This window comes from Macrobrachium nipponense, chromosome 8, assembly GCF_015104395.2.
Source record: "Macrobrachium nipponense isolate FS-2020 chromosome 8, ASM1510439v2, whole genome shotgun sequence".
Lineage (NCBI taxonomy): Eukaryota > Metazoa > Arthropoda > Malacostraca > Decapoda > Palaemonidae > Macrobrachium > Macrobrachium nipponense.
Window position 1 is genome coordinate 66,467,676 of NC_087203.1, and position 27,903 is coordinate 66,495,578.

Below are 27,903 nucleotides of genomic sequence, written 5' to 3' on the forward strand. Positions count from 1 at the left end.
TTCGTTCAACAATTGTCTTAGAATTAATTCGTGAATGATTGTCAGTCCTAGGCTACTTGTGAGCTGCTGGTATAGTTTTGTCCAAAAAGTAATTCTTGTATCTTATGCTATTTCCTTAGGCCAAACTTTTTACATTGATGATGTATACAGAGTTTATAGGGAGTAGGCGATTCACTGGACGTTGTTAAATAATTACCTTAAAGGTAATTTGTTTGAATGTTCATCATTCATAGGCTTCTTTGACCCGCTGATATAGTTTTGTCCAAAAAAGTAATTCTTGTATCTTATGCCATCCCTTTAGGCCAAATATTTTACATCGATGATGTTTAGCCACGGAATATTTACAAATTCGTCGATCAATTTTTGCTGTAAAGGTAATTTTTTAATGTTTCGACATTCCTTTGGATCAAAGATTGGCATTTTGTTTGTTTACCGAACCTAGTATTGCTAACTTTCAGTAAATAATATTACTTAAACTGTTGCACTTTCCTGTGTAGAGAATTAAAGTGTAAGAGCAGAAAGTATTAGGAGAGAACGGTGCTTATGGAGGAAGATGTTATTGTCGGCTGAGAATTGGTTCCAGTAATTGCTTCAGCAGTATATTGTGGATAGTAATTGCATAGTCAGTACATTTGAAAGACTTCTGAGATGTTTCTCATGTCTCCTGTACCAGGACACACATCTAAGTTGATGCGGAGATCATTAACACTCCTCTCTTCCAGCACTCAGAAGCACTCACGTCAGCATGACTCTAGCATGTGCTACGAGCATTCAATGGCGCACACTAGCGCCATGTACCATCTTACTCCAGCTTGTGCTCTGAGCGATAAGGCGCCAAAAGCACCTGAGCTCTCCCTTTGGCTAAGGCCCCACCGAATCTGTTGCGGCACGTCGTGTGCGTCCAACACGGCTATCCGTCTATGAGCATGTCCGTCTTCTGCGAGTGGCCCAACTAGACAAACAAGTGACGGTTACAAAACGGACAATTCAAACTTCAGCAGTACTTGCTGTTATGAAGGGAGTGCGCGAGGTTTTCCTCTGACTCAGTGCTGTCAACCAAGTTAGAGGGGTTGAACAGTAGGAAAATCTGGACTTATGACTTAACTTTAGAAGAGGAAAGAGTGGAGAATATGCAAAACTCTTTCATAAGTTACGATAGCGTCCAGACAAGTTTTTTTAATATTGTCGGATGCCGCTGAAAACCTTTGAATTAATTCATGAGGGCATTATATCTCGAATATCAAAATTTGATACCAATTACAGAAGATCCGTATCAATGTAAGAAACTTGTAGTAACTCTGAGGGAAGGATTACTGATTTCGAAATTTGTAAAGTTGCACTTTATTTTATTTTATTCAAAAATTAAGATACATAGAATTGTGTTTGAACTGAACACTTTGATACAGGAACTTCTGAAACAAAGATATTTACATAAATGTATCCATTAGAATATAATAAAAAATACTTTAATCCTTTATCATAGCCACAAATCATCACATTTGATTATAACTCAAAGTTGGGCATGTGGTTCAAATGCAGGTTGTTGTAGGTCTACCACAATTTCTTCCTTCATGCAAACCCCAGCTCGGAGATGCACGTCCACGTGCGGCTGAAAACAAAATGTTTTGTTCCTTGTGCGTCCAGTCCGGTAACGCACCTGACGCCACGCACGCTCATTCCCCGTATGTGGCCACTCGTGTTTGAACTATGACTGTTGATCGAAACACACAAAACGCGTAGCCGTGTTGGACGCACGCAACGCGCCGTGACGGATTCGGTGGGGCCTTAGCAATAAGCATCCAAGCCTCTAAGAGCATCCATGAGTGCCCAAAAGGACCCATGGGCTACATTGAACACTGAATGAAATGAAGATCATACAGGAAGAAAGGCAGGAGCTATGATGCTGACAAGGGAACACTATTAGACAATTATAAAATATAAGAAGTACCATATTTTGAAAATGCACTATTGCCTTCCAGAGGGATTTATTCCTGTGGAGGGTTATACATAAAACCAAAGAAAGCGAGCATCCAGGCATCTACAGAATGGACATACTCTTTTCGTTCCTACTACTACCAGCCCTATAATGTTATCCACTTGCTTCTGCACCTGGCTCCCTCGCTTCCTTCCCGTGCCATTACCAGTCTTATGTCTGAGTTAACAGAAATTAACCTCGCAAGTGAGTGTTGTGTAGTGGAGGAGGTGATTATCTGGCCTGCCGATTCTCCTAGACCTAAGTCACTTGACATACTCTCCACCACCTGGGAGAAGTCATACTGAACATCCAAGGGATACTGGTTGGAATTACTCCAGGTATTTGCCCCCAATGTCGCACGTGTTGTATATTTCCAGGTATCGACAGCCAGCCATTGGAAAGGCGTCTTCATGGAAGTGTAATTGAGGAGGCAGCTATTTGGCCCTTCAGAGACATCCTAGACTTAAAAGTCCCTGTCATACTCCCTTTCACCTGGGAGGAGACATACTGATGGTCCCATGTAGTTGCCCCTCAATTGGGCCTCTAGTCCAGGTCATGACAGACAGCCTCTAAAAAGGTGTCTTCATGGAAGTGTAGGCTATCTGGCTTGTTGGATGTCGTAGACACTTAGTCCCTGTCATACTCCCCTTGGGAGGAGATATGCTGGCAGTCCAAGGAAGTCAAAGGGGTCAGCCCCTCAGTCGCACCTGTAGCCAATCCCAGGTGATGACAGCCTGTGGAAAGGCATCTTCCCAGAGGTGCAGCGTCTTTCCTCTAGTTCAGAGGCTCCCAGCCCTGAACTGGGGCACAATAGTATTAAATCAAGACCATTGAGGTCTGCTGTGGACATGTCCTGCACCCCTCAACTGCCGCGTAAGGTCAGGGAATCTGTGCCTTCTTGCAGTTTTTGGGACAGCCGGGAGCAGTTGTTTCCAGAACATTCAGAAGATTGGCTCCTGAGTGCCTGCCGGGTGTCAAAGCACTCATTGGCTCTAGGGGAGGGGCACCCTCTTGCTCCCTAACTCTCAATGGTTGCTGAGCAACCAGTTGCCCTTGAGCGCCTAGCAGCTCCCTAACGCCCATTTGCACCCACGCTAACAATTTTTACAATCATTTAATCAATCACTTAGAAGTGCCAGAATTTATGGCCCCAACTCCCTCACAATAAGCTGTTGCTTCTTCAAGTTTGGATCCATCACTAGATTCTGCAGCCCTCACCTTTGTGTTCAAGGAGTTTTTGAGGAGCCACTTTTTTGGCAGGAGCAGAGAAGGCATGTGTCTGGCGTTCCTCCCTCTAGTACTTTGACGAATCTACATATCCTTAATGAAGGTTTTATCCATTGTCTGCTTTGTCTTTCCCGATACCAGGAACAAGAATCATTGCCTAGGTTTGTCGCCCAGTTCTATCTGTTGTGGACAAAGATAATTGGATTGTCTACTCTTGTCCTTGATTTTGAAAGAGAGAACTGCGGTACTCTCACCTTTTTACTTCTCAGCTCCTGACGATAAGCTCCCAGCACCTGCTCATGAGCTTTAGTTTCTGTTTAACCCTTAGTGGATGGACATGCTCATGTAAGTAGCAATAATAGGTTTTAGGTGGACGATGGATTGACTCATGGTGAGTACCAATATTATGTACCACTGATTTGGGGGAATCGAGCAGGAAAGAGGTGCCATTACTTCTATAACCCTTAAATTCACTAATGGCAACTTTTAAACTGGCTAAGATGAGAGACTGGGTGGCTGAGAGCTTAGTTGTGGTCTTGACTCCAAGGGAGGATGTACTGCTTCTTTGTCTCACATGAGGTCCTTTTATAAATTTGCTCATAAATATACCAAGTGGTTGCTGTTGGTTTTAGTTCTTATCTTTTATGATAGTATGTCAATTATAGATGTAATTTTGCAAAGAAATATTAGAAAAAACTTGTATAAATCCCAAAAAGTTACTGCATCTTCGTTCTCAGTAAATTTACGTAAATACTGCTTCTTTGTCTCACATGATGTCTTTTTATAAATTTTGCTCATAAATATACCAAGTGGTTGCTGTTACTTTTAGTTCTAATCTTTTATGATAGTATGTCAATTATAGATGTAATTTTGCAAAGAAATATTAGAAAAAACATGTATAAATCCCAAAAAGTTACTGCATCTTCTTTCTCGGTAGGTTTACGTAAATATTCCACAAATATGCTAAGAATTTGTTACTGAATGTATTTCTTATGTGTTTTGATATTGTGTGAGATGTTATTATAATTTTACAAAATAAAATACAATTTTTTATTTAAAAAAACATATACTGGCAGTCCCCGGTTATCAGCGGAGGTTCTGTTCCCGGGGGTGTGCCGATAAGCGAAAACCGCCATTAACTGAAACTCAGTGATTTATGGCACCATAAGAACCCTGGATAACCGGAACTGGTCCCGTTATGGCGCCATAAATTGCTGATTTTATGGAGCTAGACAAGCCCCATCTAAAACTGGATCCCCAATAACCGAGCCTGCTTGGCAGGCCCTGGTTATTGGCTGGGATTCCATTCCTGGTGGTGTGCCAATAAGTGAAAACCACCATTAACCGAAACTCAGTGATTTATGACGCCATAATGGCGCTTATGGTGCCAATAACCAGTTATTGGCGCCATAAGCACCCTTATGGCGCTGATAACCAAAACTCGTCTAGTTATGGTGCCATAAATTGCCGATATTATGGCGCCAGACAAGCCCCATAAAACCGGATCGCTGATAACTGAGTACGCTGATAACCAGGGACTGCCTGTAGCTCGGTAAAATTTACAATTCCCTTGTAACCCACAACGTGGGTTATAAATATAGTTATTTTCAACTTCTCATGGAAGGTAGGGAAAATTTTTTTTTGCTATTTTTTTTTACAGCATGTGCATTTGCATATCTTCCTCTTTGCATTGAGGTGTTTTTTTTTCTTAAATTGGCTAACTTCAAAGTTTTCATGGTTTGGGGTGCTGCATATGAATTTTTTATACTGGCTCCCAAGGGTTAATAGATATTGTGGCTCTTATGGATCCTTTCAAGATTCTCCTTTCTGATAGAAACAGTCCCACATAGTCTTCGGTTTGTATGAGGTGTCAAGTTGTCACGATACCCGTGTGTCCACACGACTATCATAAGCCACAGAGTTGACAGCTAGTCCGAGAAGCTGCGCTGTAATGTGCAAGAACGCTCAGTTGTCCGTAGAATGTAGACAACCAGAAGGCCCATCTTCAGGGACAGAGTTTTTAAGTTAGGGGACCTGTGCTTAGACATCTCTGCAACATTGTAGGTCTTCATGAGAGTCCTCTCTCCTCTTCAGTGACCTCTTTTCTCTACTTAACATCAGTTCTATACTCTCCACCTTGGATTTTGGTTGAGGAATCCACGGGGAACCACAAGTTTTTGGGTGGTGCACTCCAGAAGATGGGAACTTCTCACATATGTTGGAGAGCTGTATCTTCATTGGGGGCTTCAGTGCTTATTGACCTTAGTTTACACCTGGATGGCAGTAGTTCTCTCTAGGCAAGACCGCAGTCCTATTGTATATACTTCATAGAGAAGAAAGGCTTGCTTTTCTCTATTTTTTTCTCTAAGTAAGAGAACCTCCACTGAACGATTAGGGTTCAATTTCAATTGCGGATGAACTGAAACCAGGTCTTTCCCAGTGGGTAGATCTCATGTTCCCTGGTCAGGTGGAACGGGAGTTCAAGGGGCAGTCCAACTATGATCCTATTTGCCTCTCCTGAGAACCTTCAAAACTTCAAAGAGCTTTGTCAGTAAAGTTTTTCTACCAGACGTATTGCATAAACTATCGTGGTTGCAGATGTCATTCTTCTAGCGTAATCTACTAGACTAAGTGAGTCATTTTTGGAGATGGGATTGCGGTCCCTACCCCACTTCTTAGAAGAATTCTATGGCTTTTATTGTTTAGATGCCCCTTCTATGCTTAACTAAGTATTTATGCACAGGGACCCAACTTTGATGACCTTATCTTGTCTTTGGCGTATCCATGTGAGGAAAGGATTAGGTTTCCTGGAACCTGGATGTATATCCATGTTCTTTGCTTGTTCCCCTGAGTTCCTGTTCTTGATTTCCTTACTCAGAAGACACCCTCTGGCTTTGACTAGGACGTACTAATAAGATCCAGCCTCTTCTTTGGCTTTCAGGCACAATATATCCCTTACTTCAATTCCGCATTTTCCTACTGGAAGTATAATCGCCCTCTGTGTTTCACTTTCTTAAGGAGTGAAACCAGGACTCCCAGCTTCTTCTTGTCCAGCTTGTCTGGAGCCAGCTAAAAGTCTGGCTCGCAGCATTAGGGCTTTACAGTGCCTCGAAGTTCCAGCTCATCTGAAGCCCAGTTTGCCTGGCAACAACTACAGTCTGCCATAAGCTACTGTGACACTAGCTATAGAGCCACAAGCCTCAAGCTTGTTTGGCGCTCAGCTCACATAGCACCCTACTCGATTGGCACTGGTTACAGCCTGGCGCCAGCCCTCATTCTGAGCTCCTGCTAGCTCCTACGAGCACCCACCAGTTCAGAGCTCATAGCTCAACTGGCATACAGCGCTTCTGGCATCAGCTATAGCCTGACACCAGATCGTTCTCAGAATGTCCAAATACTCTCCAGCTCTGTGCGAGAATGGCGAGGTCTGTCCATTTGGAGTTTTCAGAGGACCATTCTTTCCATATAGTGGTATGGCAAGATGTTTCATCCACCGACAAGAAGGTATTACACTTATGGACTTTTACCTTGAGGCACACTCAGAATTAGGAGAGCAGTTTGCCTTCATCTAAGTAAAGCTAAGGATGTCAGAGTAACCTCTACCCCTTTAGCTTACATATATTTTATGCCTTGTATGTCCATTCTGCCTTTGAACTACATGGAATGTAATCTTTCTTCATCTCTCAATAATTTTATGGAAGTTAAAAGTGTCTTCAAACCATTTCTAGTGACTGGCATGGTATAGCAGAAGGAAGCATAGGATTTTTTCCATTTATCTCTTCATCTTTAACATGGTGTTGAGCCTTGTAGAGCCAGGAGGTGCAATGCACCTGAAGCACCTGCCACTCTCAGTGGATGGGTTGTGGTTTATCTCAGTGTAGGTGACAGCATTGTATGATTGTTTTGCTGCTGTGGCCAGAGCAAGGGCAGGCACCTATCATGCTTTACCAGCATTCGGACATGAACCTTTGCTGTAAAGCTCCCACTTATGTAGTAGGTGACACTTGGCTATAATGCCACACCACTACAGGTTAAGATGAGCACAAGCCAGAGGCAGTATCTCAGTAGCTCTTTTAACTGATGAGGAAATGACAGGCATTGTATTCAGTGCTAGGAACTTTTCTATTTCAATTTACAGGCAGTCCCTGGTTATCGGCGATCCGGTTTTATTGGGCTTGTCTAGCACCAAAATGTGCAGATTTCCAGTTATTGGAGTCAATAATAGAGTATTGGTGTTGTGCATACCTAACAGAGGTGCCATTAACCAGTTATTGCTGCCAAAATCTGGTTATCAGTGATTTTCAGATATTATCAAGCCGTACTGGTTATCAGTGATTTTCAGTTATTATCAAGCCATAGTAATGGAAACCCCACCAATAATTGTTGACTCCCTGTATTACATAACTTAAGGGGGCCGGCCGGCTAATGCCCTTTTTTAAGGACAGGACTTTGATATTCATACCACTTAATAAGGTGACTTGGGACATCTCCAAACCGCATATGATTTTCGCCTCTGACCTTCGGTTTTGTGACGCCAGGGCGATTTATCCCGAAATAAGCATTGTTCAAATTCTATCTCCTCCCTTGATATTTAATATTAAGACCTGGGATTACTACCATATATAGACCTGATGTAGACCTCCAATTGAATGGAGAGTTTTTTTCTAAAAGTCATTTTTTTGCAAGATATGAATTTTTCAATATGGTAAAAAAATGAATCCTATAAATCAGGAGAAAAAAATTTATAAAAAAAATACGAAACAAAAATTGGAAAAAAGGGCTCTATTTGATTGTTCTATAATTATTATAGAACAATCAAATAGAGCCCTTTTTTCCAATTTTTGTTTCGTATTTTTTTTATAAAATTCCAAATTCCAATGTTATAGCTTTAAAACTAAGTGAGAAGATAGATTTTGAAGGTCAATAAGTATAGTTTTGAGATACGGGCGTTCAAAGTTTTCCTTCGTATTTCTATAAAGACAATGTTAATAAATAATGATTATTATGAATGTATATTTCTTTTTTGTGTATTAATAAACCAAAACTATTTTATTTATCATAATTTAATCATAAATGATGATCCCTTTGCTCATATATCGCAGCCTGGGGCACTGCTTGAGGCAAGATGGGGCACTCCTTCCTACGCAATTCTCTCTCTCCCCTTCACTAACTCGGCTTATTACAGCGAATTTTCTTCTTCTGTATGTTAGCGAGATGTTTTCCTTGTATTTTCCTCTTTGGCATGATGAAATTCTTGCCCGAAACAAAGATAAACAAACGTAAATGCAAGAGAATGCCAAGAGGTGAAACTCGAAGGCGTACTCTTTTTTTTTACAAAGACAATTTAATAAATCATGATTATTATGAATTTCATATTCCATTTTGGGTTTTAAAAAACCAAAACTTTGTTATTTATCATAAATGAAGATCTCTTTGCTCAAAGATCGTAGCCTTGGTGCACAGTGTGACGTGTGCTGTCAAGCAAGACGGGGGCGTTACTAAGCAACCCTCCCCTCTCTTTTCACTAACTACGCATGTATTATGATATTCTGTAATAATACTTGAGCGATTTTTCTTCGTCTGTATGTTAGCGAGATGTTTTCCTTGTCTTTTCCTCATTGGCATGATGAAATTCTTGCCGAAACATACATAAACATACGTAAAAGCAGGCGTATGTCAGAGGTGAAATGGAACGTGTAGACTACTCGAAGTCTGTGATCGCACTAAATGGACTTGGTAGCTGAGCCTGGTCTCCTTCTCGACTCGGGGAATGTCTACAGATGCCATTTCTCCCAATTTCTTTGACAATAATTATCAAAATTTACGATAATAGAGGAAATATTGCATTTTCTTGTACGGATCAATGTTTTAGGCTTATTGAGTTACGTTAACTAATTACCCTGTAACTACGAAAGTAAGAGGAATTTTGACGAAATATTTCGTATACGTATTCTCAATTGCCATATGAAGCTCCATGAATTTTTTCATGACTTTGCATTTTTCGCCCTATACCTCCATATAAAGGGGTTCCGGCCGGCCCCCTTAATACATATTTTGGAGCAGTATATGTCCATGTCTCCCACCTGTCAATGTGGGAATCAACTATGTAATTACTGGGTAAGTTACTGATGCAAAAATTATATTTTTATAATAAAGTTTTGTATATACTTACCCATTGGCGGGACTGGTGACCTACACAATGGTTTGAAGTGTCACCTGCAAAATTTTTAATTGAAGCTGTCATAGAAGTGGAACTTATAGCAATGTAATTACTGAGTAAGTGAATACAAAACTTCATTTTATTATTATATAATAATATTGTTAGAGAAATGAGTTCCTTTCTTGTTTTGTTCTGGTAGGCCAAAAGTTAATATTTAATCATTGCTTTCATTTATTAAGATTTGCCCACAGTTAAGCTGAAAAATTACTGGTCTAAGCTGTGTTTATTGCTGGATGAATTTTTATACATTCATGCACTTGAGAGATTTACAATTCCTCAGCATCTTGTGAAAGTATAACTTTCAATTTTAAAGATGAAAAATTTTCATTGAGTGTAGCAACCATTAACTTGAGGTTAATGCCTGACAGATTGATAAAATATATTTTTTTTAATTTTCAGAAACTGCTGACCTAGAAGGAAGTATAGTGAAGAAAATAAATGAAGCAATGCATGAGAAATCCAGTCAAGCTCTGACCTGTATTTATAACATTCAGAAACACTATCCATCCATTGTTAATTGGTAATTTGTTGACATCTTCGTTTCAGTATAATGTCATGTGGTTTATTATATATCATTCTTTTCTCCTCATGTGATCTTCAGATAAAACTTTCTGATTATGTAGAGTTTTCTCAAGTATTATGATAATGTCATCATGGTGAATTTACCAAGCACTTCTTCTTGGGGTTTTGTTGTGGGAGATTTCTATTGGCAAGAGGTTCGTGGTAGTGGTCTCACTCGCCCTAGTGTTCATACCGACGCCCTCTTGGAGGGTGAGCGAGTCAGTTATACTGACCTTTTTCTTTATTTTGTTTATTCTCTGGTATTTGTTAGTTCATTTACCTTTGAAATAATGGATTAAAGGATATTTCGCTGGGCGACACGAACCATTCGCCCAGAAATAGATTTTTCCTTACGTCAAAATCCTTTTATTGCCTTCTTATTGTGTACTGTATATTTTTTCATTATCATTGTAAACAGCTTAAAGCAGTTTTCCCTTAAGAGATTAAATTTGAAATGAATTGTCTAATGTTCTTTCTACTGAAACTCCCTTGAGATCTAAGGCTTCACCAATCCCCTTTTCCATAATACCCATGGCCTCCCTACCTGTCTTTATCCTGCTACTTCCTTAACTACTTCCTTAATCACTGATTTTCTGACCAACTGTTGCTCATCCCTTCTTATTAGGTTTCCAGATGGTCTTGGTTTTTGTTCAAGCTTTTGATATTGCACCTATGTATCAAATTCATACAATACAATCTTCCCTCAGTACCCTAGTCATGAATCATAACACTCAATGGCCCCACATTTTCAAAATTCATCCATTTTCCTTAGTACAGTCACTACCCAATTTATGAACGGGGAACGGGTTATGTTTCAGACGGCCTTTCATATCTTGAAGTTCGTAGGTTTTTTTTTTAATGTGCTTAATTTTTGTTGATGTTTATACTCTTGAATTAATTCTGGTGTCATAGATTACATTATTTTCATTGTTTTATTAATTAATGCAGTAGTATAAAGAATTCTCTGGATATTAGAAAGTTAAAAAGAAAATAAAATTGATTATTGCAACATTCAAAATTCAGTATTTTTTCCATACTTTATGAACTTAGAGAACATTTTATAGGAACAGTGACTAGCATTGGAAGTTCTCAAAGTAAATAATGTACACTATAATTTATTGACAGAAATACATGCTAAACATTGCCTGTGGGGGAGAAGAAATGTAGAAAATGGGAATTCATCCATGAATTATTGAAATCAGGAACAGAATTTTAACTTGTGACCTTGTTTGTTTGTATCTGTTTATAATATGAATGTTCGGAAGTAGGGTAGTGACTGAATAGGGAATTTAGACCTTATGTATCCATTGTATATCTTTTCTCTCTCCACTAATGGGACATTTTTCTGTACCAGTAATTTGGCTATCTATCTCTATTTTATTGGTGACAGAGCCACCCTCTTTCTATTGCTCTCTCAGCTTGTGTCCCTAAAGTAATAGAAATCATCTTCCACCTCAAAGACCCATCTATCACAGCAGGGTTTTCAACTCCCACTTCTTCATTTGCTCATGTAATGTATTTCAGGCATCAGAAATCTCATACTCCCTTTGTATTTTGTAATTCTGGCACTTCTTGTGACGCCATCTATCACATTTAGTAGAGTACAGAGTTCACCCCACACCTTTCCTACAACAGCCACAGGGCCATTTTCGTTATTGTTTTTTTCCCTTTGTTTCATTTTCAGTCACCATAAGCTTAGTTATGCCCAGGTTACATTCCAGTTTTACACCTTAAGCATTTCCCCTGCCTCTTCCTCATATATCACAAATTATCTAAAGTGCTCAGCCATTGGTATTATTAATTATAGGCAGTTGATTGGTAAGAAATCAACAGTACCTCTCATATTCATTGTTTATTGTCCTGAAATCAACTTAAAAGTCTCTCAGGTATATTGTATTATTTTCATTTCTTTAGCAGTTCTTGTAGTTATCAGTATCGCACTTTGGTGTACTGAAGAATAATTTAAACATTTTATTTATTTTTGCCTGTTAGAGTTATATGTTCTTAGTTCAGTTTCTTTAGCAATTTTTGTATTTTACATATCACACAAAGTACTTTAGTTTACTGAAGAATTTTATATTTTTACTCTCATTTGAGCACCTTGATATCTTACAAATATTAGAGTTCTGAGATAACACCATTGAAGAAGCCTGTTGTAAGGTTTACAAGGCCAAGATTTGTTTAAATTGTATGGAAGACCAGGTTTACAAGGTGTGCTATCAAATAAAGTAGCTGAGATTCATTGGTTCATATAATCACGTATACAGTTTTTCATTTTTTCTCCCCAAGGGGGTTTGTGCCATCAATGCACCTTGTGTGATACACTGTGGGTGTAGCTAAGCTCCTTTTGGCCCTTAGCTACACCCACTTTTTAGTCACTTCACCTCTGTTCCCTCGTATCCCTATCTATCTTTCTGGCACCTTTCAGTAACCTTTGCTCTTAGTGCAACTGTAGAAGTTTTCTCCCAATTATACCTTTAGGTACATTAATACCCTGAACTGACGTGAGGTTAGGTTCTAGACACCCTTGCGCAAGGGGAATTTTTGTGTAATTTTTGCACGGTCTCTAAAAATGCTAATAAATGCTTCCTGGTAGTTTGAACACTAAATATAACCTTAATCATGCTCCCTAGTATTAAGCTAAGTTGTAAATGAAATTAAAGTTACTGTAATTTCATTTAAAAGTTAGCTTAATACATTACCTATAAAAAAAAGAAATAAATGGTAGTAAGAATTTAGGAGTGTGTGAAGATTACATACACACAACATAGTTCTCTCCTCTTTCCCCATTCTGACCAACCAATCTATTTTTAGAAGTCTTCTCAACCACTTTGAAGAAATTCTTTATTCTATCTCTTTCTCTTTGTTTCTGAAATTACTTTTCATGAACATTATTATTATTATTATTATTTGAAAATATTAATAAAAATAGTAGATATAGTAGATGTACCATAAAAATTCTCTCATCTCAGTAAGAGAGAGATAGATAGAGAAGAGTTACATAAAAGTTAAATGGAAAGGTTATTTTTTAAAAATACTATTACTAATTTTGTAATTACAGTTGTATTATTATTATTATTAATATTTGAAAATATTGATAAACATAGCACATACTACGTGTACCATAAAAATACTCTCATCTCAGTAAAAGAGAGAGAGAGAGAGAGAGATTATTATTTTTATGATTTAATGTTATTTAATTTACACATAAAAGCTTGTTATTTAATTTACACATAAAAGCTTGAAAAATTATAAATTGGGTAAAAACAAATCATTAAAACACCTTTGCAGGCTTTCTCCAGGATTCAAAAATGTTATGTTTGCGTTTTTGTCTGTGAAATACTCGCATATGATAATTATTAGTTAGTTTCCAATGAAAAGTTTGTGCTATTGTGAATTTGCGCAACTCGAATCGCTTAAGATTGAGGCATTACTGTACTTGTGCTTCATCTCATGTAACTACAATATTACTCATAGTCCACTCCGGCTGGTTTCTCCCAGTTGTACTTTTAGATGCTTGTAATTCATCTCCTTTATTTTCTAGATTTCTGTCTTGCTGCCAAACTGCTCCAATTATTTCTTTTCACTGTCTTAAGTACTGAATGGTTAAAAGTGCTCCTGTGCTTAGCTTTATAGCATAAATTTCATAATTCTTATATTTATTCATTCTTTCTCAATGTCTAATGAATATAACTCCTAAATTAAATTTTTTCAGCTTCATCAATAAATTGCTGAATTTACTGCCAAAGCTATATGGTATTCATCGCACGCAAGTTTTGAAGTGTATTGTATCATACTCCACTTCACTAGAAGATGTGTTCACCCACCTGAAGGAGCAAAATTTGACTGAAACCCTGATTAGAAAGTAAGAATACTACTCTTATATATCATAGGTGATTAGTGTTTATATTAATTGTAGGAATTATATTAATATATACTGTATTTTCTGACCAATGAGGCACCATTTTCAATAAGAAAAAAAATGGTCTTATAACCAGTAGGTACATAGCACATTTAGGAGGGCCCAAGTGTGCAGACACAGCAGGTAGAAAGTGGGTTGGGTTGAGCCGTAGCTGGTTGTAGTTCACTTCACACATTCTGTTTGTCACTAATGATGATGATATACGTACGGTAATGCATGTATATAGTTTTTATCATACCAAATAGCATGTACTAATGTAAAAATTTTAGTAGTTAATGAAAATGTGAAATAATGGCTAAGCTTATGACTGTATATCATAGAAGCTTAGGACATTTCAACATCCTTCCTTCCTAAGCCAACTTTATCTATGCAAGATATGTATACTTTTTTTATTACTTCATGTAACTATGATTTTCTACAGTATATCATATATATGTATAATTATTTAGACTATCCTAGCTTTCTGTCAATGGGCTCTCTGCTGATCTGTAGAGTGATTATTGTATGATTCAAATCTGCCCCTATTACCCACTTTACTTCTGTTATATAACAAAGGCATACACATACCTTCCACAAATGATAAAACTAATACAATGCAGGCAACTACAGCAGTACCCTAATATGAGCAGAATTACAAAATGAAAGGAAATTCAAAGTTGATGATACAATATGTGGTAATGTGATGATTTGAATGATTTCTCTCCAGTGAGGTGAAGAGTACCTTAGAGAGAAAGAAGTGTAAGGGAGTATTGTATCTTATCCATAAGATAGTAAGTAGTTCTTACTGCACAAAGAAATAGCCATGATGATAGATACAGTAAAACACAATCATGCCTTCTTATACAGCATAAAGAATTAAAAAGGAATTTATATTGTTGAATTAAGCAAGTCACAGGCATCTCTGCAGGAGTGCAGTGGGTTAGGACCTTTATGGATGACATGTAAATGTCCGTTAAGTTCTCTTTACGTTGTCACCAAAACCTTGTGCTATTAATAACCAGACTCCAGCAAGGCACTAGAGAAGACCCCTCATATTAGACTTCAGGTTTGTTACTTATGAAAAATACAAATTGATTTAAAATGTCATTTTATAAAAATACTTTGTTATACATGTACGGTATCATTTACCGAGGCTAAGATTATACACTAATTTCACATTATTTGGGATGAATCTTACATGCTATTAAAGATAGCGTATATTTGCGCATTGATAGATGAGGCGGTATTCAAACCAGAGAATATCGTATGGCTAACCCAGATGACTGTGTAGTAAACCCTGTTCTCCACTAATTGTGGTTTGAATGTTTTAGCTCTTGTCAGAGTTTTCCTTGTATATAGGTGTGTTGGTATTTCATGGTGTTGGGTAACTGATGCTTTCAGAGTACTGTACATTTATTTTTTAGGATATCTTCCACTGGAATCAAGGCTAAGAATGTCAGGCTCTGTAGGAATTATTATTGTGTTAGCAGTATGTTGATTTCTGAGGTAGACAGACACACTGCCTGTACTAACTGCAGGGTGTAGAATGAGATCTTGAGCACAGATGTGAGGAATGCAGGGATTTTTGAAGGATTTTACACCTTAGTTTATTAGATATAGGAAGAGAAGGGAAGCAGATAGATTATGAAAACAAATATTTAGGTCAGATCATAACCTGTCATTTCTCCCCGTTCTTCAGGTCTTTCATCTATACTTGTCCTTACTCAGTCAATGGTTTTTTCTTCTATGCTTTAGCTAATACTGAGACTTCATTTTTAGTTCAGCCACCCACTCCCCTTTTGACAAAGCGTATTGAGTAGTCAGTCAGTAAAAGGTTAGCCTGAATCTGTTAGGTAACCTATTTTGGGTCTCCCCATAGTATGCAATCGTTTTCCTATTCCCTTTAAAGAGGTAAGGTCTTGGTGCCCTCGCCCATCTGTAGCCTAAGCCTAGGACTGCCCTGCAACAGTTGGAAGGGTCCACTGCCAGGGAACTGGGTCAGTTTTGGGGTGGTGTACTCTGTGCCCTCCATTACTTGCCTCTATGTAGGGGCACTGGTTTTGGCTTCAGTTTGGATGATACCCAAAAATTTGTTTACTATATACTAACTCTTTCCCCACTGAGTAAGTTTCTCTCAATGAGACAATGTCCTTATGAACTTACATGACAGGTTAGGTGAGGTAATTTTGTACACTTTTTGTAGGCTGCCACTAGCTGTGGTGTTTGTAGCACACCAGCAGCCAAAAAAAGAAAAAATAGAAATAAACAGTACAGAATAGGAAAAAGTAACAGTGCGCTAGAATGTATGGTAACGTTTTCTAAGAAGATATGAGTAGATAATGATTTGTAACAGATTTATACTGATTCCATCTTGGTACTGCTTGTGAGTAACAAATGAAACTGGCTTGCATACAAAATTACAAAAGAAATTTTTAACATTAAAGGTACAAAACAGTACGTATTCACAAAGTAAAAATAAACATAATGTCATCCACTGGATAGCCTAATGAACACAAAAATAACCTTAACCTTCTATGGCCTCTGACGCAAAATACATTTACACAATACCAGTAAGAAAATAATGAGGTAGCACAAAAAAATCAAGTTGTTCTTACAAAGAACAAACCAGTTAAAAACAATAAAAAATTTTAAATGCAGGGAATCTGCGGCATCTGGCATCCAATACACAGTTGAGGTGGAAGTAAGTCCGACACCACACTTGAACCTAGTGATGTATCAGTCTTTCTTCAACTGGCTTCAAGAGCAGACATTTTCTGTGCTCTCCTTCCCAAGCCAGGTTTTAACCTAAGCCCACACTGTTGTTTCATATATTTTCCTCCAGGTTAAGAAGTCTCATCGTATTTGTCCAGGCCTTCCAGGATTCCCATGTTCACGCTTCCTTTGGGATAGAAACAACTTGCAGTAGATGTGCTTCCAGGCATATCTTACTGCTTTGTCATCAGCTGTTTTATGTATAAAGCTGCCTCGTCTCTCTCAGGGAATATTGCCCCTTCTGGGAGAGAGGGGCCTGCTTCATCTTGTTCCTTTTTAAGCAAGATTGTAATTTGAAATATGTAGTATTGTTTTGGGATACTATATTGAAAGATAGACGTTAAGACATTTCAATGTTTTATTTCCTCTTCCATGATATATTTACTGACTTGCTGCTCAGTAGGGTTTAATGTTGAGTTTTTTTTCCCTTTATATTAAGATGTATCAAATATCTGAAAATGGGATTTCTGAATATGGTTATCAGTCTTTTAAATTTGTGGATGCGGATGCAGATGTGGATATTTGATGACCATACCCTTGTGGATGAGGATACTTTGTAAATCTAAATAATGTAGCTACTATATTTAATTGTTAAAGATGATTGTCAGACACATAATTCAAAATTGTGTGTTACAGTCAACCCCTGCTACTTGTGGACTCCAGGTTCGCGACCCCACGTATTCACGGATTTCTCTATGGACCATATGTACCCATTATTCGTGGTAAATTCACTTATTTGTGGACTGAATTTTCATATTTCATGATTAAATGCACTTTTTGCAATAAACGAACATGAGGGAGTCCATTGTACCACAAAATATTTTATGTACTTATTGAAAATAGAAACATAAGTGATGCTCATGCATGTGTGTATATTTTCATATGAATATACAAAGAGTAATAGCAATACATGAACATTTTAGTTGTCTTGGCACAAGGTTATTTCATGCCCATTGCATGGTAAGGGTAACAAAACTCAAAGCCATTCTTTGCATTAGAGAGAGTTTCCTAAAAATGCAATACCCTGCTTTTATGATTACAACTGCTGTGAATAACATGAAATTACTAAAACAAAAAGGCCAAATTTAGCAAAAAAAAAAAAAAAATTACTTTTAACAACAATGTATGAGTATGAACTATTGAACAGTGAGCAGGTTGTGATATCCGCATATCCGCTTTCTCAAACTGTGCATGAGGATGTTGGCTAATGCAAATGTTAAGAAATTGTCAATGTGGATGCATGTGCAGATGTATAAAAATGTGGATAATCCGCGGATGCAGACGCAGATATATTATACATCTGTACTTTATTTCATTGTTCTTAATTTGTTTCAACAACACAATTTTTGGGAACTTGGTAATGTTTTAGTCTTTCAGATTTTCTGTGGTTTGGGAGGTTTGAGACGTTATGGGTTCATGTTGCAGACAGGGTTTATGTGCAAAGATTCTTCTTACTTAACATACAGTTATTCCTCCACTTCCTCAACACGAATTTTGAAGGTGGAAGTTCTCCGATTGCATTGGTCTGGGGGGCCCGTAAGGTGTACAGCTCACTCCCTTCCCTTATCCCTTACATATAAATATGTTTCTAGGACAGGTCAGAATTTTCGGTAATGTTTCCTCCCTGTTATTGGGGAGGGGGGTGAGTTGTACAGCTTACTCTCTTCCCTTATCCTTTACATATAAATATGTTTCTTTTCTTTCTCTCAGGATGGGAGGTTTCTTCTCTTCCTGAGGAGGAAGGCATATTATTTGTTTCTTTTCAGACTCTACAGTTTTCATCCCTGTTTCTCGCCTTGAAATCAGTCAGCAGTATGTTTTGTTTAGATCTTGGGGGAGACCCTCTGCCAGAGTTACCACGTCACTAATTTTTGGGATGCTCATTTGTGCTGTGATGAGAGGAGAGTGTGAAACCCAGTCAGTCCTGACTTCAGTCTTCTCCTTTCAAGCCTCAGAGCTCTTTCTTGGTGGGGGCTTGTGAAGTTTACATTCTGATGCAGGGGTACGAAACTTCACAGACGTTTCATCATCAGATGATGGTTGCCTTGGATCTCGTTTGCCATATGAAATAAACTTGTCATTACAATTTTGTTTGAATATGATTAATCTGCTCTCACACACAATATTTTTCTTTTTTAAAAGTAGTCTGCTGTGTGATGTCATAGATGGGTTTGTGACATCATATGATGATATAGTATTGATTGACTGCATTTTAAGAGAAGTACAACCTGTCTTCTGCTACCTTAGGAGTTGGAATTTCTTGGTAAATTCTAAGCTTTTTTTCATGTGTATGTGTACTGCTGAGGCCCTCCAGTTGCTGTAGGAGTCAAAGAAGAGATCCTTTCATCATTTTCATCTTCAGGTTCTTCTCTCAGTGCACTTCATCAATAAGCTAGGGTTTGTTTTGTGTCGTGAGCTCCAACACAATTTCCTTGGATTCGGAAAGTTAGAGAGGTAACTGAGGTCTCCGCTATTAGTTCCAGGATATTCCCAAACTAGTATCTTTTCTCTTGCTTCTTCGGACAGGGGTAGACTGAGCTTCCAACCTTTGTCCTGTTCGTGGCTTGGTAGCTTGTCAGAGTTCTTTGATTGCCTTGAAATCCAAGACTTAAGGATGCTGGCTATGCTCGGTTTTCTTCGGAACTCCAATCTGACAATTGTCTCCAGGTTGAAGTAGCCATGAAGATTTTACAACATCCCAGCTAGAGTTAGTTGTTGCAGTTTCCTTTGTTGGACGTGAGAGATTCTGAACGTTCGAGGATGTGTTTCCAGCATAGGTGTTGTTGCCTTGACTCTGACACATTCATAACTTAGTCACCTTAGTTCCAGATTTACACGGACATGATACACATCCATGGATGTGTTTCCCCTAGAACTGTGCCGTCTTTCTCCCATGGGCATGAGTCTCCCCTTCACGTACATGGATATGTCCCTGCGGAAGATTATCATTGCCCCTCCACCTCTCGGAAGTCTTTCGTTTGCCTTCAAGACATCCTTCTTGTTTTAAGTCTCATTTGCCTTCTTGATCAAGGATTTCCAAGTGATGGCTGTGATGCTTATGTCAAATGTGCTCCTTTGGCTGCTCTCCAGTTTCCAAGAAACCTAGGTGTTCATGTCTCGTTCTCCTTGGAGGTCCTATGTTTGTCGTTCACCTTCCTGTCAGTGGTCATGACGCGTCAAGGTAAAGGTATTGTGCTTATGCTTCTCTTTCTCCCAGATTGTCACATACAACATTTGTAGTCACACATCCGTGTACATGACTTCATAGTCAGTGACAGATGCACGTAGGTGACTAGATGGCCATAGATCGTAAAGCATGCCTGTGCCGAGCCTTTTGGTCATATAGTTAATGTCCAAGGAATGCTGCCTTGATGGCGTCCAATGGGCGTTCCATATCTTCTACGTATAAGATTGAAATGGACTTTAGACTTACCACAACACCCTTGTGCCATGTCCAGGAACGGACTGTCGACCTACCCCATGGCCATTCAGCATATCTATGCAATGCCCTTCAGTCACAGCAGATAGCTAACGAACATTCCCTGTCGTCTGCATATGAGATCGATCTTCCAACTGTTAGTTCCTTCATAATAAGTCAGTGGATTTCTTCAGCCAGGCCCATACGGCTTTCATTGTGTGGATTGACAGTCTTTGTGTTGACCCGAAAACTTCAACCCTTCTCAGGTAGGAAGAATTTTAATGTTTCATTAGTTATTTATAATTTGGATTGTTTCTATGAGAATATTAACCTAACATTTTGACTTAGACACAAGTAGTTACAGGTAGTCAATAGGTTGGTTCCTTTACAGTGAAGTTCTGTGGAATCATTCTGCCCTACACTTATGAAGAAGGGTTCAATTCTGTTCGTATAAGGCATTTTCCTGGTGCGAGTAGAATTATTTTCTAACTCCATAAATCTACGATTAACACTTACTCAATTGGTTTAGTACTTGCATTTAGACCAAGAAGACTTCAAGGCTAAGTAAGGATAAGGATCTACTTTCCTTTAATAACTTAGCCTAGCTAAGTTTGAATCTACCTCTACCAACTTAACCTCGCTAGCTTAGGTTAGCTAGTTCAAACCTACCTTTACTAACTTAGCCTACCCTAAGTGGTTGAGTACTTAGCCTAGCCTAGCTGTTTCGAACCTACCTTTAATAACTTAGCCTGCCCTAAGTGGTTGGGTTAGGTTAGGTTAGGCTGGGTACAATTCCTAACCTAACCTATAGTGGGACCCCGTTTTTGCGTTCTCATGATTCATGGACTCTCAGATTCGAGGATTTCTCTCGACCAAATCTACCCATTATTTGTGGGAAATTCGCCTATTTGCAGTATTTTTCTATGAAAAATATCAAGAAATTCTGGGTTTTTTTTAAACCAATTTCTCATAAAATGCACTTTATGTGATAAAACTATTAAAAACACCAGGTATAAAAATTTTAGTGGGTTTATCTTGAGTTTTACCTACCAAAATAGGCGGTTTTCAGTGTATTTATACCGGTTCCAGCTATTCGCAGATTCTAAACATTGGCGGGGGGTGGGGAGTCTGGCACGCATCCCCGCGAATATGGGGGGACCATTGTACCTTTCTATATAAAAGTAATCAGACAAGTACTGTATCACAATATCCTAGTTGCTCTTGTCTCAGCAGGAGTTGAGATCCATCTTTAGTGCTGCATTAAGTTGCTGAGGAAGTCACTATGGTGGTTCCTTAGTCAAAAATGGGGAGGCATGTTTTATCATCACAGGACATCTCTGATGAGTAGCATACTGAATTTACGTTGCCATAGGGGATCTCATTATAGAACATTTCCTTTGTTGGAAATGCATGTTCCTTTAGCAACGCAAGGACATCGCCTCTGTCTGTTGTGCAATTCCTTTGACATTGCACAAGTTGCCAGTAGGATATTTAGAACGTATCTGCATAGAGCATATTATCATAGGACATCCTTTGGGTTATCTTATTGTCTCCTCTGGCTACTTCAAGAAGACCCATGTTCACCTCGGGAACTCAGGCCTCTTACTTGGGACCATACTCTAGTGCTGAGTAGTCTCACTGGAAGAGTTGGAGAGCTCCATGGTTTGGATTATGACGTACATAAACTCACAAGGGGTTAGGTTCAGTAGCTTTCAGATTTCCCTGGAATTTGGGGCTCAGACCCAGATTCCCTCTGTTCATGATAACAGATTTGCCTCCTTTTCTGTTCCTTATGGTGTGGAGTTTGTTATCAGCAACCTTCAAGAGCTGCTTTGAGCCATCAGAGCACTGTGTTGTTATCCAAAGGAGTTGTCACCTAGAGCTTTGGTGTTGTAGACTTGATGTTAACACAGGCCAGGCCAAGAAAGAGGTGTCCTAGAATGCCCTTTTGTTTAACTACATGAGGTAATTAGGCAAACCTACTCCTCATCGTCAGATTCTGTCACCAATTCTGTGCATGCAGAAGTGCATTACATCAGAGGACTGGGTTCCTCCAAAGCATTTAGGAAGAACTTATCTGTTCATAGAATTTTGAATGCTGGCTCCTGACTACATCAAACCACTTAAACTTTCTTCTACCTGAAGGATGTTGCCCACAGATTCTTGGACACTTTTTTCCTTTGGTCCAGTAGTGGTTGAGTAACAAGTGTAACTCATCCAGTGCCCCTGGTGGGACAGTTTGTATCTTGCCTAAGATGATTGTGTGAAGTAGGGAATGAGTAAGATAACTGGTCTCTTTTTATCTTTTCTCCTTTCTTCATACCTACGGGCAGTCTGAAGAATAGACACATCATAAGCTGGAACTGGCTTGATGGAGATGAGTGTTGCTGCCATACTGTTACGGCACTCTTTCTGTTCCATACAACATACATATCTGCTTCACGGTAGCTTCAACTCCTCTCTTCAGCAAGGGGAGTAAGGGATGGTGATAAACCTTTTTCTTATGGCTAACATGGTTTGTTGCTTGAACATATGCAGTGAATTTGGACATGTTTTTGTATTTAAACCCAGTGGACAGGGTGTTAAATATCCATATATGTAACATCTCAAAGGCTTAGATCCTCTTCTGTTGAATTCTCATTTCTAAGAAGAATGATCAGGTGTGCCAAAACTGGTCGGTTCAGGATTCTCATACCTCCCTCCAAGTGTGAGTCTATCCTAATGTTAAGACCAAAGATTTGTTCTGCATATGAACAAATGACAAAGTTTTTAAATATTTTGTATTTTTCATAGCTAACAAACCTGAGGACTTAACTTTGACTGCCCACCTCTTCTTACTACCCAGTCCGTATTTGACTATCAAGTGTTTGCAAAAAATTTTAATTAATAATAATAATAATATCCTATCCTTTATACTTCTTCAGCCTTGGGCTGAAATAAAATTTAAGGCAGTCCCTGGTTATCGGCAGGGACTCCATTCTTGGCAGGGTGCTGATAAGCAAAACTGCCATTAACAGAAACTCGGCAACGTATGGTGCCGATAACCGGTTAATGGCACCTCTTTTAGGTATGTTATGACATCATAACTCTATTATCAGCACCTTATGGGGTGGTAACCAAATCTCAGCCCATTATGGTGCCATAAAAGGGATTTTGACGTAGGAAAAATCTATTTCTGGGCTCAGCCGTGTCGCTCCGTGAAATGCGCTAGGTTGCCATTACCCGAGTCTGCTGATGACCAGGGACTGCCTGTACATCCTCCCTTGAAGTCAAGATCAAAACTAAGCCCTGAGCTGCCGAGTCTCTCATCTTAGCCAGTCTAAAAGCTGCCATTAGTGAATTTATGGGCTATAGAAATAATGGCAACTCTTTCCTGCCTGATTCCCTCAAATCAATGGCTCATAATAGTTAGTCACCATGATTGAATCCATCGTCTACCCAAAGCCTGTTATTGTTACTCGTGAGTATATCCGTCTATTAAGGGTAAAATGAACAGTCAAGGCATGCAGAGGCTGAACATGGTGCCAGAGTGTTTAGTATAGAGCTGAATTACTTTTACAGTGGTAAAAAATGATAAAAAGTAATTGTCACTAGATAGGTATTTTACTGTACCAAAATGAAGTGATTTGGGCGAATAGAGTTTAAGTGAAAGAAATGGGTGAATCATCTAAGCCCAGCCAGTAAGTCAGTAGCAAGCAGATACCTGTCTTTCCTCTTCTTTCCTCTCTCTATCACCTCACTCTGCGCACCGAACTCTGGGTCAAGTAGGAGTTTTTTTATTATTAGTACTATATTGCATTTGATTGGTTTCATGTGTTATCATTATGTTTAATTTATTGTGAAATGACATTTTATTTTTTTATATGAATTGGTACTGCTTTTACATACATATTATAGTAAAGATTTTACTGCCTCCTCTTCTCTCCTCAACAATATCACGATGCATGATAACTTAAAATCATTCATTCATTATTCCCCAAGAATATATATGTTCCTTCCCTCTTTTGCAAGTTAGCTGTGCTTCACAGCAGTGACAAATGATTTTGTTAATCATTTATGCTAAATTTTATTGTGAAAAGCTTTGTTCTTTTCTTTCATTTACTATTATGTTGAATATGGTTGAATTCTTTCATTTACTATTATGTTGAATATGGTTGAACTATGCCTTCTCACTTGGCACACCGAACACTTGCTCAGTTAAGACTTTTTTTATTGTATCTGTATTGCATTTGAATGTTTTCCTATTTTATCATTGTTAAATGTATTGTGTAATTCTCTTTTTTATATGAATTGTTATTGCCTTTATATACAACAGTAATATTTTAACTTTCTCTTCTTCTCTCCTCAACATATGAACGCTCCCTTGTTCAGACTCAAGTCAGCTGTTCATGACGTCACTGCAGTGATGTGCAATTTTTTACATCTTTTATGCTAAATTTTATACCGAAAAGCTTATTCCTTTATTTATTTTGTCGAATATGGTTATCATTAAACTATACTGGCAGTCCCCAGTTATCAGCAGGGGTTCCGTTCCAACAGGCATGATGATATGCATAAATTGTCATTAACTGAAACTCAGGGGATTTATGGGGGTTATGATACTGATAACTGTATTTTTGTGCCAATAACTGGTTAATGGCGCCTCTTTTAGGTATGTATCGGCACCATAACTCTGTTACTGGTGCCAGTAACCGAAACTCGGCATATTATGGCGCCAAAAATCACTGATTTTATGACGCTAGACAACGCCATTAACCGAGTCGGCAGATAACCATCGAATGCCTGTGTATTGTAAATGAAATAACCTATTAATACAGTTTTTCTTGTAGGGTGCACTAGGCTGTCGAATACAAGTATAAACAAGAGGATCGGTCAGTTAGAAGTACAAGTATTTATTTGACAAACGATAAAAATTTTTTTGAAAATTTCGTTTGAAAAATGGAATGTTTGACATAAGAAACATTCAACAAACGAGGTACCACTGTACTTCCATTCACATTCTCTTTCTTCCTTCTTGCTGTCTACACTTCTAAAAATTGATTCATAGTGCAAATGGAATGGTTTCCTCCTGTTACACCTTTCAAACCTTTTTACTATCAATTTCCGTTTCAGCAATGAATGACCTCTGGGCAAACTTCTATATTCTGTCTATAAATTTATATGTACTAACAAACAAACACCAACCTAACATATAATATATATTTTTTTGCTATTTGATTTTATTATTTATATGATTACAATTAGTAAAACTTAATTTCATCAATTACAGGGAGTCAGAAACACAGCTTGTGGCACTCCAGTTGATAAATTCTGTTATGGTTCGCCTTACTCCTTCCCAGTTGTTGTATTTTATGCCAGGAGTTGTGGCATTTGCAAATCATCCTGCTCCAAAGTGCAGAGAGGAAATGTATGATGTGTTGAAGTGGATATATAACCATTACAGGTATGTAGCTGTATAACACTGTATTATATTTTATGGCTTTGATCATGCTAGACAGCACTATACAGAAATAGGTCTTAACAAGTATTTTTACTTTTACAGTGTACTGTACTATAATAAATTAATGTTTGTTGTTATTCTATCTGTGGATCAAATATGGCAACTGGAAACAGTTGAATGTGTGAAATATAAAAAGTGAGCTTAAATACCCTTCAAGAGATGAGTTTTAAATTAATTTTGGAGAAGGGGTTTGTTTTTGTTGAAAGTAGTAATAACAGTTTATCAAACAAAAATATATGGTATGATTCTCTTCTGATATAATCAGCTGAATCAGTAAGCTAAAAACATGTATTGCATGAGTATCTCAACCTTTCCCCTCCCCTGTCAAGTATATAGCCTTGTGCAATATATTTATTCCTTTTTATGTCTGTTTTTAGCTGTATCTTCAATGATCATTTTTACCAACACATATATGCCAAGGAGTTCAGTTGTTAATTTTTTTAAGTGCTAATACACACCAGTTTGGCAATCTTGGTTTTGTATTGATATTTAACAAGGATGTACATTAATTGCTTATTCCTCTGTATCCTACTCCAAGTGAAGAGTGTGGGTAAGTGAATTTAAACTTATTTTATCTCTGAAGCCTTGTTTAAGGGAATGATTATAAAATATATTTTTTATATTTTTTCCATGCATGTTAGTGACAGCACTGAGGAGGACTGTCGACAGCTTGAATCAGAAGCTAAGGCAGTACTTTTAGAAGCTGTCATGGAAAAGGATGCTATACTGAGAGAAGACATTATGCAATTTTGGCTTGAAGGTTTGTACAAAATTTAATTCTTTTCATAATTTGACAAAAGCTGCATCATGTTGCTATTGTTTTATGGGGGGATATGTGATGCATAAAGTAATTCACAAGAAGGAATTGATTATGAATGGTCAGAAATGTCTTAAAAGACCAAAGACTGGCTCAAATAGTGTATCATATAGCCACCTTAATGACAGAAGTCTGTTGGCAATCATTTTGTTTTTTAACTCTAGTCCTTCTGCTTTATTTCTGAATTAATACATGCCTTATTTGTATTAAATGAATTTCATGTAAAATTGTACGTTAGATTTACAATATTAGGGTGAATTAATCATCATGTTGACCTGGAACTTCAGATGTACATCATTATTATGACTGAATAAGAATGATCATAAGAGATACAGTTAGAGAAGCTGTGTGGTGTAGGTAATGTATTATGTATTCTGCCTAGTACATCGAACAGTGTTTTGGTTCTTTGGTTCTTACAAACCCAATCACAAATTTCCTTACTTGTGTGATATGTATCTAACCACACTAACTCAAGAGACCTTGAAAGAAAAATGCACTCATGTATGGGTCGAGGCTACTGTCCTGACTGAATTGAAGTCAAAAGTGCTGCCATGCTTCTCTGGATTAAGATAGTGTTTTCCCAGGTTCTGCATTGTGCCATTATATGTAAACATTTATTGTTCATTTCTTTTTGTACACTTTATGGATGGTCTTAGTGTTTTCAAAGTATTTTTGCTACTATACCTTTAGGTTTATGGCTTTGCCTCTGCTGGGTTACTGTGAGTAAGATATGTGCATTTTCAGTTTATAGTCTTTATTGGCTGCGGACTGCCATTGCAGAAGCGTCTGATGACACGTCTTTCTCCGAATATTACGAGACCTTGAGAGACTTCTCTGCAGTTGGATAGTCCAGTGGATGGGTACTTGTCATCACTCCGAAGAATATGTCGGACAGGAAGATAGATAAGGTTTCATTGCGACCATATTTATCTTTCCCTTCAGGCCTGCCCACAGGTCCTTGGAACCTCATTTCCAAGGACCGGTGGTGGATGCTTGCAGGTTGTGTTTGCTTACCCTGCTCCTTCAAGAGGACAAGTTGCATCTCGCCTATGGTGTGCAGTTCTAGAGGTATGAAGGATGCGAGAGTGACTGGCCTCTCCACCTTCCCCACCTCATCCTTCCACTCTTCTTCCTTCGGGTTGAGGATAAGATCGAACTTACACTGGGTGGTCAGGCGATTGATGCGGTAAGCTTACACATACAGCATCCTTTTTGTTTCTTATCAGAATCATAGAAGCAATCCCGCTCCTTCCTCTAGCAAGGGAAGGAAGGAGACTGGCAATAATGCAAACCCTTCCCAGAACTTTGCATTAATGTCTCCGACTCTAAATATTCTTCACAGCCCATTTTCAGATGAGTTACGATTCCTCACTCATTTAGAAAAGGCCCAGAAGTCTGACTCTTGATCATGCAGCTCCTATACTCTGATCAAGTTGTCAGAGGCAGGGCACTCCTCCTCGCTCTTACGACCAGGAGGAGTAGCCTAAGTGTGTAGAACTCCAGTCAGCTTTA

At 38.3% G+C, this 27,903-nt stretch overlaps 1 protein-coding gene across 1 annotated transcript in view; it reads left to right on the plus strand.

The window, feature by feature from the left end:
* Nucleotides 1–27,903, plus strand: part of LOC135222815 (DNA-dependent protein kinase catalytic subunit-like) — a 763,170-nt gene that overhangs the window by 531,038 nt on the left and 204,229 nt on the right. Inside the window, exons 37-40 of the mRNA XM_064261121.1 lie at nucleotides 9,822–9,942; nucleotides 13,699–13,848; nucleotides 25,344–25,517; nucleotides 26,216–26,334. Coding sequence (XP_064117191.1) covers nucleotides 9,822–9,942; nucleotides 13,699–13,848; nucleotides 25,344–25,517; nucleotides 26,216–26,334 — 564 coding nt within the window. The remainder of the gene's footprint in view (nucleotides 1–9,821; nucleotides 9,943–13,698; nucleotides 13,849–25,343; nucleotides 25,518–26,215; nucleotides 26,335–27,903) is intronic.